This window comes from Amblyomma maculatum, chromosome 9 (assembly GCF_055883805.1).
Source record: "Amblyomma maculatum isolate TAMU_Amacu chromosome 9, ASM5588380v1, whole genome shotgun sequence".
Classification (NCBI taxonomy): domain Eukaryota; kingdom Metazoa; phylum Arthropoda; class Arachnida; order Ixodida; family Ixodidae; genus Amblyomma; species Amblyomma maculatum.
Window position 1 is genome coordinate 14,787,809 of NC_139352.1, and position 16,266 is coordinate 14,804,074.

The 16,266-nt window shown below is 47.6% G+C and overlaps 1 protein-coding gene across 1 annotated transcript in view; it reads left to right on the top strand.

Annotated features, from left to right (window-relative positions):
• The first annotated feature begins 10,780 nt into the window (after positions 1-10,780).
• LOC146178401 (sodium-dependent proline transporter-like) overlaps positions 10,781-16,266 on the top strand; it is a 117,140-nt gene continuing 111,654 nt past the window's right edge. The window contains exon 1 of the mRNA XM_084578239.1: positions 10,781-10,895. Coding sequence (XP_084434365.1) covers positions 10,887-10,895 — 9 coding nt within the window. The 5' untranslated portion in view covers positions 10,781-10,886. The remainder of the gene's footprint in view (positions 10,896-16,266) is intronic.

Sequence of the window (16,266 nt, forward strand, 5' to 3'; positions counted from 1 at the left end):
ACAATAAGTACCGCTGCAAAGACATCACTGTTGTGGAAACCAAGTGACTAAAAGCAAACTGCGAACACTACGCGCAGCTGTTCTGTTTCATCACTGCGCCATTTCGAGTCGAAAAATCTTATATATTCCTCGCGAGCAACGAAATTGAGTGTTTCTGCTCAGAGGATGATACTAAAACATCATACTGGTGAAGGGGCACAGCGATGCCGTCTTCTCGGACACCAAAAAGAGCAAGCCGCGCCAAATTCAAAAGGGACTACTTGATTAAAGGCGTATTTAGTTAGATTAAGGTGAATTTAGGTTAATTTGTGACAAATTTCAGCGTGGTAAAGGTAGATTACGCAAGATTAGGTTGTACTACAGTGAATTCTTGTGGATTGCGGCGGATTAAGGATGAATTACATTGAATTAGGTTGCAGTAGAGCGGATTCCAAAATTTGGTTTGTAGTTCAGTTCAGTTCAGTCGTTCAGTCGTGTCCGACTCTTCGTGATCCTATTGACCATGTCACGCCACGCTTTCCGGTCTCTCACTATCTTCCTAACATCACATAACTTCATCTGCAGTGCCTCGAGGGTGCCATCTAACCACCGCGTTCGCGCGCGCCTACCCCTTCTCCGGTGACCCTCAACCTTTCCCAACATCAAATCTTTCTCCAGCGACTCCTCTCTTCTCATCAGATGACCAAAGTAGCTGAGCATTAACTTTAGAATTTGACCCTCCAATGAGCAGTCAGGGTTTGTAGTAAATGATGATAATTAAGTGTTGACTGCTGGAGTACAGTGGAAGTAGTGAATGCTATCACATTCACAGCACCCTTGTTCAGTTCTTCTTCCTATCACAGCACGTAAGTAGTTTTAAACGCTGTTCCTTTTTTTATGTGCAGTTATGACGTGCACTACTTTCTAAGGTAGCACATCTCAGCCTGAATGTGCAATTAACAGACGATGCTCAGTGCAATCCCCTTTGTCACAGGCAGCGCTTGGTGAGAGCTGTACACCTCCTGCTGATGCACTGTGCCTCCAACCCTGCATCCCGTAGTACGCAACCAGCCCCCAGTGCACGGCCGCTTAATGTAATTGGGTCAGCACCACCAGCGACGACGACTGCGAGGCTATCCTGTGAGCGTGCGCATAATCGACCCGCATGGGCACTGTCTTCCTGGCACGCTATTGAGTGCATATCGACCCCTTTGTGGTCTCTTTCCCCCCGTCTCGTACGCTTATCAGAGAGGGGAAGATGTGCGGAGGAGGAGGAAAGAATTGCATATGAGCAGGTGAGTCCGCACGGTCGTCGGCTCAAGCCGGACGCTTGAGGAATTCTTAGTTACATCGGTGGACCTTTGTGTCATGTGAGGGAAATAAATATTTGAGCACAATAATTTCTTTCTGACCGCAACAGGGGTACTGCTTAGGGTTCAGTAAGATAGGAGGTATATTACATTCAAGAAATGAAAAGAAAGAAAAGAAAGAAAAAAAAATGTGAGAGTTTCAACGCTGCTGGCCCCGCCGGGGTGGTGCAGTGGTAAGACGCCCGACTACTGTGCCGGAGTTCCCGGGTTCGAACCCGACCGCGGCGGCTGCGTTTCGATGGAGGCGAAACGATGTGGCGTCGTGTGCTGTGCGATGTCAGCGCACGTTAAAGATCCCCAGGTGGTCGAAATTACTCCGTAGCCCTCCACTACGGCTCCTCTTTCTCTCTTTCCACTTTCATTCCCACCTTCCTCCCTTCCCTTACGGCGCGGTTCGGGTGTCCACAGAGCAAGTGTGACAGTTACTGCGCCTTTCCCTTCCTGTGAACCAATTTAACTTAACTTAACGCTGCTGAACCGAATGTGGAGCGAAATCTTTGGCTGCAGGCGACCGAGCGTTGCATCGAACTCGACCGGCGTTCCATTCAACACATCAAAGTTCACCGGCGTTCCAGGCAGAGTACCGGGGCTCGAACGCCGGCGGCTGCTTTCCGATGGAGGCAAAACGGAGAGGCGTCCGTGTGCTGTGCGATGTCAGCGCACGTTAAAGATCCCCAGGTGGTTGGAATTACTCCATAGCCCTTCACTATGTTAGGGTGGCTAGAAGGAGGTGTGATGAACCAACACCACCTAGATGAACACGGCGCGCTCTCCATAAAAAGGGGTGACAGCCGCTGGGGCCAAACGGAGCGCTGCAGTCATGGGGCGCCGTCAGCATTCCGGAGAAGACTTCACCGCGTCCATGGAACGCCACGCGACAGAAGCGGCGGTGTACCGTTCAAACACATTTGCCGTAGAAAGTGTGACAGACACTGCGCCTTTCCTTTCCTGTAAACCAATTATATGTAGCACTGCAACGAACGCCGATAAGAGGCAAACAATGAGAAGCAAATTACAGATGTTGTTGTTGTTGTTGTAGTGGTTATTTATTGTATGTACAAAAGGAAAGAAAAGATGTTTGCCAGCCCCGGTATCTGCTATCTCATATCTGAAGCACCTGAACTGGGGCGGCGGAAATAAAGGGATAGCGAGGAGAAGGTAGAGGAAATCAAAGAGGTGAGTGATAGGGAGAAAGAAAAGAGTAGGTAAAAAGAAAAGAAATATATACACTATGGTACAGTATACAGTAGTTTGCTTGAGGCCCACCCGCAAATGTCTTAGGTCACTGAGTACTCTACACATCGGGCGGGTCTCCGCAATAGCTCCACGTCCAGGCAACTGTTCACTACGCACGCACTTGCACACTGTACAAAACACTGACGGCTGTCGTGGGCGATCAGCCGTTATTGTGGGAAATAGCACAAGTGGAGCGTTCAGTCCCAGCGCGCACTATCTGGCGAGGTGAAATAGGCGGGTCATCAAGCCCGCCTGTTCGATGTACTCACACAAGCTCACGTGAGCTCGCTCGCGGGCGCGCGCACAGCCCGGCGGCCACAGGAGCACAGCTACGCTGTCCGGGATTACCCCCTGCGCTCTGTAAGCCGCCAGCAACTCACGTCGTGGTTCGGCTAGCGCGGTGCAGCGCAGTAGAAGATGTTCGAGAGTTTCTACCTCGCCACAGCCGTCACACACGTCACTATTGGCAAGTATGTGGCGCATCCGTCGTTCCCCAGGCCACACACATCCAATGCGTGCACGGAGGATCATTGCGCGTTGCAGCCGAGTCAGCGAGCGGCCGCTGGCACTGTGAATGCGCTCACCTCTTGCGATGCGTGGGTCGGGGTGCTGCGTCCGGAGGTGATCGTCGATTACCGCACGCACATCCTCCAAAGCGAGTTGCTCGTCGCTAGGAGGGAGTTCATGTGCTGCGGTCGCGAGCTCGTCGGCACGTTCGTTGCCCTCTATGCCGCAGTGCCCGGGGATCCACTGTGCCCGTATAGCGCAGCCACGCTCCGCCAAGTGCTTGAGACGTGCGCGAATCTGGCACAGCAGCGGAGTTCCCCGGCCGGTGGTTCGAAGGCGGCTGAGGGCAGCGCGGGAGTCACATAGCACGGCACACCTGGGTGGCGGCGGAGTCAATTCAAGCAGTAGATCCAGGCCTAGGCGTAGGCCCAGCAGCTCCGCCGTGGTGGAAGAACCCAGGTATGACAGGTGCAGCTGTCTGTGCAGTTGCAGGGCGGGGATGGTAGCCGCCGCTGCTAGCGAGCAACTGTCTCTGGCCACAGAGCCGTCGGTGTAAACGAGGAGGTGGTGTTGGAGTTCCTCGTAGATGACGGCTCTGGTCAGCTGCTGCATTGCACAGGGCGGTGTGGTGCGTTTCCCCGCGATTCCGACAATCTCTCGCTGAACCTCCGTAGCAGCGGGCCAGGGCGAGAAGAGGTCGTAGGGGGGCGTTTCATTGGTGAGCTGCGCGAGTGGCGATGATGTCGCAACCGATGTAATAGCGGGCCGCCGTCCTTTGCGCGCTGTAGGCGATCGATGTGTCGGAGCGCCCGCCGCGTGGCCTGAAGTTGTAAAGGCCACGCACCTGCCTCGGCCAAAGTAGCTGCGCATTGAGAGTTCTGAGGAAGGCCGAGGCAAATGCGGAGCGCCTTGCGATGCTCGACCTCTAGCTTCTTCCAGCATGGTTTGCGCAGTGTGACGAGCGGTAGCGCGTAGAGTATTGCCCCCAGAGCCGCGGAGTTGTACAGCCGTAACGCTGCTTGCGGGGAGATGCCCTGGCCTCGAGCAGTGAGCCTGTGTACGGCGGCGGTGGTTCTCTTCATCTGCAGGCAGGCCTTACGTCACAAGGTGGTGTTGGCACAGCTGGCGCGCCGAGGCCACCGCCGACTCCTCCGCGGTGTCTTAAGAGAATGACGAAAACCTAACCTTCCTCTCCTGTAATTGCAGCGCCTTTCCTTCCGACCCGCGGCAATTACAGGAGAGGAAGGTTAGGTTTTCGTCATCCTCTTAAGACACCGCGGAGGAGTCGGCGGTGGCCTCGGCGCGCCAGCTGTGCCAACACCACCTTGTCTATACACCTTGTGACGTCACTCTCTCATGGCGCATGCGCAGCTGGCGCGGCGGCATCTCTGAGTCACACGCGCAGCGGAGGAGTCGGCGGCGGCTCTCCATCATCATCATCAAAACTTTTTATTTACACCGAAATGAAACTCTTGAGCCCCCGGCACTTAGACCTAAGGGAGCCCTGCTCAGGAGCCTCGCAAAATAAGGTCTGGTGAAGATACATTGTCGCTTCACGGCCTCAGCCGCCAGGCAGATGGCTTGTTGCTGTTGAGCGGGGTTCGCAGCAAGGTCTCCCAGGCTTCTCTATCTTTTACCTTTTGCTCGGCGCCCGGGCTGCCAGCACATTCCCAAATTACGTGGTCGAGAGTGCCCCTCTTTCCACACGTTATGCAATATTGGTCTTTTCCCTTGTAATGTTCTCCACGCAACTGCCTCCTCGTTTCCGAGGGAACGGTCGGGTGGAACTCTCTTCAGGGGAATACGAGAGTATGCGAAAGCGACGTAGGACATCAGTTTGCAGTACAGAGAGGTTTACACGCAGAAATCATATTCACAGGTCACAAGCGTCTCCCACTAACCTGCATTTGACCTCTCATTCTCCAGCTCTGGTCATTTTATCTCGGAAACCTTCCCGATCTCACCTGACCACAAGACTTCCTGCCGCACTCTGCTGCGTTGGCTTTCTCCTCGATCTATTACATTACCACAAGGGAGTGCCAAACATCTATACCTTGTTCTAAATTTCTACTGGGATATAGCTAACTGACATTGGTCCTCTGTGCTCAACATTTATCTCCTCTTGTCGTTAGCGTTAACGCTATTAATTCGAGAACATTGCTTCTAACTTAAATTAAAATGCCTACTGTTTCCAAGGACGGTGGCCGCTTTTCGATGGAGGCGAAAAGCAAGGCGCCCGTGTGCTGTGCGACGTCAGTGCACGTTAAAGAACCCCAGGTGGTATAAATTTCCGGAGTCCTCCACTACGGCGTCTCTCATAGCCTGAGTTGCTTTGGGACGTTAAACCCCCCAAACCAACCAAATTAAAATGCCTTTTAGAAAAGAAAAGGCGCAGTATCAGTCACTTTTTCCATGGACACCTGAACCATGCCCCCAAAGGAAGTGGAGAAGGCCTGGGAGTGAAAGCGGAAAGAGAAAAAGGGGTAGCGTAGGCTCCGGAATAATTTCGATCACCTGGCAAAGGCGTTTGATCGTGTATCTCATTCATTCATTTTTTCACTCTTAGATCGTGCCAATCTTGCTTCAATGGTTTCTACTGGGATACGCCTTTGTGAGAATGTTCCACCCGATTGATTGCAAATGCCTGTCTATCACAACCTGTCCCCATTGAGTCATTTGTTAAACAAGGATGCCTACTGTCCCCCCTCTTGTTCGCTCTATACTTGGAGCCGCTTTGCATAAGTGTCACAAACAGCAGAGCAGTAAGTGGTTTTCGTATTATGGGTCACAAAATGAAGGTTTTAGCTTATGCAGATGACCTCGCATTTTTTTGCGCTGAAAAATCAAGCGTTCATGAGGTTATTCGTTTAACGAGGACATCGGTGCTCGAATCAACCGATCTAAGAGTTGCGGTCTCTGGTTTGGAATGAGGGGATCGATGCCTGCTGATTATGCTGGTGTGGCATGGACATCTAAGCCGCCCAAGTACGTTGGAGTCCCTTTGAGTGCCTATAAGAATAGTGCGCCTTACTGGAAAGACCGTGTGCCGACTGTTCAGCGCTACGTTCAGACTTTTATCTCTCATGGCCTCTAATTTTGGCAGGGCGACCACACTGTAATCTGTTTCTATCCCCTAAACATTTATTATGTACCGTAAATTATTTACCGCGCAAGACTTTATACACAGCGCTTCCACAGAATGTTCAATACTTTTGTGTGGAATTCATCTTTTGAATCAATGAGACGTGATAACCTTTTCCGGCCTGTAAGCACCGGCGGCCTTTGTCTTGTCCACCTGTATGCCCGAAAGATAGTTTCGTGTTTCATGTTTTTCCGTGATGCTTCCCATCCAATAGTACGGGCATTTTTGCAAGTTAATGTGTTTTACCAAATCTTATTGTGTCTTCTAATGTTTCGGAATGTCCGTGCTTATGGTATGATAAGGCGTATTTATCTCTTCGATTCCTACTTGTTCGTTTCTCCCCAGAGTTCCTGTTTTCTGTATCGCGGAAGCGTTTGTACAAAGATTTCATTTCTATGCTCTTTTCTCCACCCATGTACCGTCCTGTGTATTATGGTTTACTGGTACATGATGTACCCAAAAGAGTTCGGAAAATGCCGCTCTCGCCATGTAAGAAAACATTTATAAGTTACACACTGAGACCTTGCCTGTTAAAACGTGGTTAGGGAAAAATGGCATTTTCCTGTCTATACAGTAAATTGCCGTCTTTATGACTCTCCGGAAACCATTGAGCACTTTTTCACCAATTGTAAAGATGCAGTATTGTTCTGGGATATTTTTCAGCGGACACTGAAAAAAAAAGAAAAAGAAAAAAAGAATTGATTTGGCGCCGCATTCTCTACGATATCTCATTGAATTGCCATTTGTTGATAAGCCTTTAGACATGCTCTTTCTAATTGGGTTAAACAGCCTCTGGAAAATGCGCATGATGGACAGAAATTGTGAATCTGTTGTTTCTGCAAAAGACCACTTCCGTAGGATGATTTTCCATTTAAGGGAATTGTGTGCACATGCTGACTTTGAACCGGAGTGGCACTCACTCTTAGTGATGTGCTCTACATTGCCTCTTGTTTAGAGTTTGACTTGGTGTATCATATTGCGTATCGTGTTGATTTGATGCTCTTTTCTAAATATTTTGTACATAGTCCATGTAGATAGGACATTGTTTCAGTGTAATAAATACCATGTCGAAAAAAGACTCCCAACGTGGTAGTCTGTTAACGCGCTCTGCTGGTGATCGGAGGGGTATGAGTTGGATTCCCGGTTGATGTTTTCTTTTTTTTTTTTTTCTTAAAGGTTAAACAGAACCCCGCCGATATTCCGCGGAATCTCGCGGACACATCTCGCGAACGCACATATCCTGCTAACACTGACGAGCCTATAAAGGCTTTCGCTTTAAAACACACCTGGCATATACAGTGTCTGTGCCGCTAGTACGGCGGTGTGTGTGCCGGTGTCATTAGCGGCTGATGCCACGAGCTCGTTCATTCTCTATCCAGAGCTAGTTACAATGGGGACGACGCATAACGAGATCGATCCATGCGTATCGGACTCGCCGATGCGTGATGTTCGTGAAAAAAAACGAAGGAAGGGAGGAACGGCAGCATTATACGCTAAGGCAGAAGCAGCACAATAAGCATTTGGATGCAGCGTTCACCGGCACCTAGCAAGCATCGCCGACTTCAACCTCTACCCGTTCCTTGCCATCGCTATACAGAAAAAAAAAAAAAAAAAAAAATATTGTGCACAATAGCGCAAAAAAAAAATAAAATAAAACAAATAGAAACGAACCGCACTCTTAGTATCTGAATAAAACAGATCAAAGAAATACTCATGTAGAAATCACTTCTCAAAAGCTAATGTTTTGGGTAAACATGAGTTTCGAAATGTGTGATTTCGCAATTACAGTCAATTAATCATGTCTTCATCAGGGCTACTGCGACCGGAGCTTAAATTGCCTCAACAATTTGTTTTTCGGATCTGAATGTAAGGCAGCCGCCATCATGCACTAGCGCACCTAACAAAACTATATGCAATTAGTTCTTGTTATAATTATTCATAATTACAGGAAACATTCTTTTTTATGTTTCAAATCAGTGCGAAACCCATCACGTGATTCAGTTGACAAACAGAAAGTTGCATGCATACGCGAGAACGGTCGTGGCACCTACTTGACGCAAGCTAGAAATAATTATTATTTATTTGACAATGCGCCAAGACGATCGCAGCAGCAAGGGCGCGTTGCATACTAAAACGGCAGGGGCAGCACATAGAAGCATGCAATCAAGGTACATAACAATAATAAAAACCTTGCAACGGCCGCACGGTAAACAAAGGCCACATCAGCCGTTCGGGAGGACACCGCAAGGGCGCTAAATAAACAACAATGGCCACGTAGAAGTCCTAGCAGTAAGACACGTTCGATACGAGACCGCTGTTCTTAATATAAAAGGAACCGAAGAATTGAAATCCTGAAAATATAAATTTCAGATGACGCACACAAAAAGGCTCATATATTTATTCGTTTATTTATTTCTTTAAAATACTGCAGGTCCGTATTCGAGAAGTTACAGGAGGCTCATATGTATACATTGCGCCACACCAGAGAACACAAAACAGCCAATAACTTGATAAAAACTTGTGAGACACTTAAGGTCCATCTTGAAGGATATAAGACGACAGCGTTAATGCTTTCGGCCTGTAGGTTCCGCTTGTGTGCTCGCGTACAAGCAGTTTGCTACTCGCTCATTTACCTGTCATCTCACATATTAGCATAAAGGCGTAAGGCATCACATCATGTCAAAGGCGACGCGGCATAGGTATAAAGCCAAGCCCTAACCAAACTATAGAAACATAGTGTGTGACTCCAGGCTCAACCTGCCACTTTAAAGGAGCAAGCAAGCAACATGGTCGTGTCATATGACCTTGTGACGTAACGAAACCTGTCGACCAATGTCAGACCATGCCACCTGCCTAGTACCGCTTGACACAGGCATGCGCGCGATCTTTCTCTCGTAATGCTGAGGACAACGCTGTATTTTTTAAAAAGCAGGACTTTAGCAAACAGGCCGATATGACGCAAATACAATAGACCAATAGAATACCTGCAATGAAAAAATATATACAAAATTTGATGGCGGTTACACCTGTGACAAAGTTGGCGATCAGTTAGTTATGATGTGATCAGAAAAAGGTCATTGACTGAACGACTTAATGAGGCCTCCTTCGTTCTAATAAAAGACTAAAGCACCCGGAAAATATTTCGCATATTGTATAGCAAGGCCTGTCAAAGCAAAGCTAACCGGAAGAAAACATAGGCAAATGGGTGCTAAATAATGTTCCTGCATTTCGAGGCTAAAACGAAGCTTAATACAGCCGCCGAGAAATGACGTCAAAGGTAGTTTATATGCCAAATTCTTATTTTATTATGAGTTCCTGAAGAATATTTGTAAATATCGTTTAACGTTTGCCTAAATATTTAATTATGCTGCAAACTTAGTTTTGTTGAGTAAAATAAACCATTTACACGCTCGTCGAAATTGGGCATAGACCAGCGCCTTTCACCATTTGCCTGGTCTGGTAGATGTCTTGTTAAATCTTTTGAAGCAAGCGATCGAACTGCCTAACTCACCCTAATTTACTCGCAAATTGAGTTGTATGAAATAAAATGAAACAGCTTGAGTGCGATCTCGTACACAGAATGCATTATGTACAGGCAGAACGTTAATACCCATCCAGGTGTCAGCGCATCTAGCCATGTCAATATCTTATTAATGAATACATGCGAATATTCATTGTTTGATCCCCTAACGCGCTTGAAATATGTTTTAAACTGAATTGGATTCAGCAAATTGACATCCTCCATATGCATTGGCCAAAAGGCCTCATATGTAGGCAGCTAAGAACCTTTAAGTCTTGACAAAGTGAATATATTGTTTCAACATTTCGCCGAACACTAAGTAAATGTTCAGCACTTTTTGTTTCTTGTATATCGTGCTGAATAAAATGCAACACTTAGTACGCTTCCAACACAAGCGTGAACGACCTCACCGTGTCGTAGGCAGGCACACGGGAAGTACATCGCTGTTTATTGGTGGTTCTTCGCGTTTGTTGCGCGTATCTCGAACCGGGCGCAATCTTCTGACGGAGTAAATTAGTATACGTCATTTCGCCGTTCGAGGAGTGGCACTCGTTGCTGCTGGCAAGAGGTTGAAGCGAACAAAGAGGAAGAAAATAAAAGGAAGCTGAAACACGTCGGAGCGCGAGAATTGTATTTCGGTGTTCTTTTCTCGAGCAGTGAAAGGAAGCAACTCGACAGCGCAGAGAGAAGCGAAAAAGCAGGCGGCGTCAAAACAAGAAGCAGATGACCTCAAGGGAACAAAACGGAACAGACAAAGAACAAAAACCAAAAGAATGGCAGAAGGTGCGCGCGTGAACGCGCCCGCAGGTATGGCGAACGACAACAAGGTTGAAGGAAAAAAGGGAGAGAGAAAATGAAAATAAAGAAATGGGAAAAGAAACAGGACAAACACCGGCGGCAGGAACGGAGACGACGACGATCAAGCTATGCGCGACGCATCAGGTACGAAGGAGAGCGTACGTATGCAACGTCGAGAAAGAAAGAGGGAGGTAATGATTCCTCCTTCTCCTCCTCCGGTACCGCTCTCTCCCTCTCTTTTAACCCTTCCCCGGCGAATGGGGACGAAAATTGAAAGGAGTTTTGCGCTTTGTTCGTCGACAGCCGCCGAGGACTACGCGCCGTCGACGAAGCCATGCCCACGGTAAGTCCGAAACGTCGGCGCAACGTCGCCGCGCTACGCGAGCGGCGCTTTTATTATTGGTATAAAGTCGCTGGCTCGGCACTGCGACGTCCAGCAGAGCTTGGAGACAGCCTGCGCTCGTAGCTTCACTGTCGCTTCTTTATCTTGGATACCCGTCTGGACACCTAGTAGCAGACGACGCGCGCATTCGTCTGCGGTGAAGCTCTTTTCGCGCGCTTGAAGCAGTGTCGTCTGCGCCTATGTGGTGTTTCGTCTGGTCTCGCTCTGACGCCAAATTATAATGATTCTATGCTTCAGCACGTTATGTGTGTTAAACTTTCTGTGCACGTGCCTGTGTGTAGGGAGAGCGCGAATCCCCCTCTTTTTTTTTTTTCTTTTCCTTTTGCTGTCCGCGTATCGGCGCTAAAGCGGCGCAGGCAGGTCGCCAGCCATCAGGAAGTGGATTCTGCGTTCGAATTGAGGTCGCTTTTGTTTTTTTATTTTCTTCTTGGCTTCCCCACTCAATCGAGACCGGCCTTAGTTGTGGCGGCGGCACCCGCCGCCTCCGGCCGATCTCTATCTCTCATCGAGAAAAGGAGAATCTATCGCCGACGTTCTCTCAGAATTCGACGATATGCTTTGTTGTAACACCTGCTGTGGAGGTTATCTTGAAGATCACCCGGTCACCTGTTTTCTCTGGTGTCTTGCTCATGATTTCGTTAATATACGGCTATTTTGTCACCATATCTTAGGAATGCCGATAGCATGGGAGCGAAAGAAAAGCAGACGACGCTTCTTAGGCCTTCGCGAGACGGCTGCACTGAGTCATTCGATCCCTCAATTTACGGAAATTCGTTAAGAAAGGATAGGCGTTACTTGAATTTATTTTGACCTTTAGCAAGTGATGGTATATCACGATTAATTTTGTGGATATCTATCAGTGGGCCTCCGAAAGTCTTCTCTATTGGGCTTTGAGGGTTACGTTGGTTGGCGCATGCGTGGTGTGACAGCGAAGTAACCTACGAATTTCGGACCAAAAAATTGTACTGAATGTTTTTGGTACATGGGCTCTTGGGCGGCTTTCCAAGTTGTACTGTCAAAATATAATGCGTAACTAAATGCCAGACTGGTTGCAATATTATGCTGCATGCTAGCCGGCACCTTCGTGTCTGTGGCAAATATTGCTTACTCGTGTTGATGCAATGAATGGACCTGCTTACCTTGCAGGTCACGCAGCCTTGCTCGAGGGAACACGCTAGTACTTACTGTTAAAAGAAAGAAGGCCCCATAGCAACTATTTCTTGTACACTGCCTCGAGAGCCGCGAACTCTGTATCGGTGTTGCCGCAGCTTCTGACCTCGGAGGACGCGGCCGTTTGAAAGAGCGTGCAAATACAGTTAGCACATATAATCGTTCCGGAATACTTTGGATGCTTATATTTCCTGAGACGGCCCCAGTTATGGGTCATACATTCTGAGTTTCATTCATGGCCGAATCCTTATTCTACCTTTCTAGTTATTTTCTAAATTTATTGTCTCTTTGTTTCACATTGTCATATTTTATCTCGTAATCACATTGTTAACCTAAATGAACAAGGAAACAGCATTATTCGGTCAGGTGAGTGAAAAAAAAAGTGATATCTATTATACCGATGAAAGAGAAATGAATTACGGGAAAAAAACTGATGAGGGGTATTTGATAGGAAACATGTTTGAGTTAACTGCATCTCGGTTGGAATTTACAAGAAATGGGCAAGTATTGCGAAGAAAAATAACCGACAGTTCGTAATGATTCCAAAGGAAGGCAGGCGACGCAGAAAGTTAGACGGGCGGATGAGATTAGCAAGTTTGCGGGACGCTGGCACAGGACAGAGTCAGTTGATTGGATATATGGGAGAGGACTCTGTCCCGCAGTGTATGCAGCTGTAGGCTGATGACGATGATATTGACATGCCATGCACCACACCGAATATACCTTATTTGGCAATAATTGGCGCTTGTCTTTTGGCGCAGCGTATAGTAGATACATGGTTGAGCTTTGGTGGTGATTGCGTTCACCTTAAATGCTAACTCACATCATGCACACACTGGATGGCGAAAGAGATTAAGTAACATGTGACGGGACTGTAGTGTTTGACAACAATTGAAATAAATATTATGACGATGCAGTTAAGCTTCGAGGACGGTGCTTGCATGGGTAGTTAACGTTGGGTTATAAAGACAAGTGGGGTGGGCGTCCTAAACGTGTTATTTTCTTGAGCTTTGCAATTACCGTGATCGTTGGTTACTGGCTGTAATGACCTACGGGCATTGCACAGCTCACCGTTAGGATCAATGTATATTTTAGTGCATTTCCTATTTTCAGAGTGAAATCGAAGTTGAGAGTTTATACGATTTCTAGGTTGAGACAATCTCTTGAACGTAACAAATGAAAGAGGTCGATGGTCGTTAGATCTTGTTCACTCGATCAAGCGGCGGACAACGTTCGTTAACTTCAAGTTTGCTTGACGGTTACTTCGAATGTCGTATTCCGCTTTCTAAACAAAACATATGTGCCAAGGGTTTCCCTAACCGTGAATAACAGGACATGTTTTAGAGAGAATACCGTGCTACCGAACGTTTTTATGTAAATAATGAATGCATGATAAATGACCTAGGAAGCAAAATGAGAACAATGGCCTTTAAAATTTTTGCGAAGGGAACTAATGTTCAGGAGTTTACGATAGGTAGCAAGGCGCGGCAAGTGGGGAACATGAACGAGAGCGAATAACTAGCAGCATAAAAACGGGATAGATGGCAAATCACCGATCATGACTATCAGCTTACCTTCGAGACGAAAGTATATGCAACATCTGTATCTTGCTGATGGCTCCTGAAATTTCGAACAGCGCACGGACGCTTTGCTTCTCGCCTCCATCGAAAAATGGCCGCCGTGGCCGGGATTCGATCCCGCATCCTTGGGTACAGCAGTCGAGCGCCCTAACCACTGTGCCACCGCATCGCGACGGAGAGATATGGGAGAGGCTATCACTCTGCAGTGGGCTGGCTGATGGCGATGAATGATTTTTCATGTGAACAATTTGAAGCTAAGTTTGTACAGGCACATTGTTGCGCGCTGGGTGAGCACTTTTGGGTCAGAAAGCGAACGAAAAAAAAGAAAGCGTGCTTTAATTGTCTCCTTAGCTTTGACAGCACGCAGGCGACAACTATGATTCGAAAGCAGAGCGCGCAGTTTGTTTCGAAGTGGAATATTCAAGACGCTACTGTATGAAGTGAATTTGACCTTCTGGAGCGAAATTGCGAAAGTTGTGGTGTAAGATATATATAGGGTTGGTAACGTCCCTTGTATGCGCTCTGGAAGGATCTCATACTTCGTTATTAACGACGTATGAGATTCTTCTCCTCGTGGAATTCCATTGCTGATGGCCACTCATGAAAGAACGTAAAAACAAATCTATTGAGTCCAGTAAATAAATGTGTGATAACTGTGTAGTGAAATGAACTATTAGAATAATATTTCTTCGTTTAATACTGATGCAAGTCCGTGCTCCAACTCAAGGTTAAATAATAAATCACGGAACAACGTCGATGCTGTCGTGACGCTGGGGCTACGTCGACCCGGCCTTCACTTGGTAGCGTGCAGAGACTCGGGGTTGAAGTAGGATTGAATCTTCGAAGTTGGTGAAATATGTACAAGCAGGTTTAATGGCACTTTGAGAAACTTATTTACAAGATTATTTACACGAAAAAGAAGGGTACATCAGCAAAATGGCAAGCGTTAAGAGTTCATAGCGAGAAGCGACTGGATGAGCCGTTTACCCAGGGCCCAGAGCGACATTTCGTGCTCTGCAGCGTCCTTAAAACCCCCCTATGTCCAGCCCCTCTCTGAAGATGTTGACCAACCAAATCCAGGGCACGCCCCTCAGGTATCGGCATCTAATCGAACACATCACTGCACTGATGGTCTGAAGCACTGACTGGTCCGGCATTCATTCGTTGGGCGTGATCACTTGTTGGCGGGAAAAGCTTGGGAACGGCGAGGAGAGGAGGTACATTTCTATTCTTCAGCAAAGAAACCACAGGCTGGTTCTGAAAAGGGGTTTTACTTCTCAGAAACCCGAGTGCACGTGGCGCCGCATAGGGCTCCCAACATTGTCCCTTTTCGACAATTGCAAATCTTTCCTGCATTCCCGGGAAATCACTTAATGGCCGTATGAGTCATGCTCCTTTCTTGTCCTGCACGTCAGCGGACATGTCACTCTGTCGTCTCCTTTGGATAGGAGGCATTCATCACTGGAGGATAGCACTTCTCGACTGGAAGGGTGAACAAAAGAAAGAAATCACTTCCTGCTATTTCCCGCAGGGGGACGTTTCTTTGTGTTTTTCCAGACGTTCTCTTGACAGGGTCAATTTGGCATTTGCAGGTTGTCCACAAAGCAAAACATGCTTACAAAACAGGATTCCTGGAAACAGGCTCACTTAGAGCCATTGGACCATCACCACATATTCACAAAACTTATCCATGCCCACAGGCGAACAATAGAGCGCGCAATTGCGGATGCTGGGTCGTAACAGCCTCCTCCCCCGCCAGAAGAGTCTCGGAGGGCAGCAGTCCCAGCTGCTGCATGAAGAGACGACTTAATGGCCTGCACGTGAACGCTTGAAGCTCGCTGTTGCTTGTCGCGTTGTCTTGATTGTTGTAGGCCAAATTGCTCGAGCTGTCTGAAACTCAACCACATGTCGAAGCAAGCACTCGGCTCCCGTCTGAAGAGACCAGGTCAAAAGAAAACTGCCATTGTTGTTCGAGAAAAGCCCACACTCAAGACGTTAGGACCTACGTATTCCTAGAAAACCAAACGTGCTGCTTTACATAGTCACACATATACAAGCGCACGAAAAAAAAAAAAAAACCTGATTATCAATTTGGATACATGGTGAGGAACATCTCGGACCGCTTAGAAAGAGCGGCTAAGCGCGTCCTCATTCCCATTTAACTTCCCCTTTTTGTATCTTATTTCAAAATTGTACTGCTGTAAAATCAAGCTCCACCTAAGAAGGCGACTGTTCTTCGATGTCGCAGTTTGCAGCCAAGCCAGGGGACAATGGTCCGTCTCTACGGTGAATTTGGCCCCTCCAAGATAGCACTGCAATTTTTGAATGGCCCATACAATGCAAGCGCATTCTTTCTCTGACGCGCAATAAGCCCTCTCTCTAGAACTCAGTTTTCTGCTCAAGTAGAGCACGGGGTGCTCATTACCGTCGTCATCTCTCTGGCAGAGAACAGCACCTAGCCCTCGATCACTGGCATCACACTGGACCGTGAATTCTCGGCCATAGTCTGGAGCTCGCAATACCGGACGGCTAATCAGCACAGCCTTCAGGTTTACGAAGGA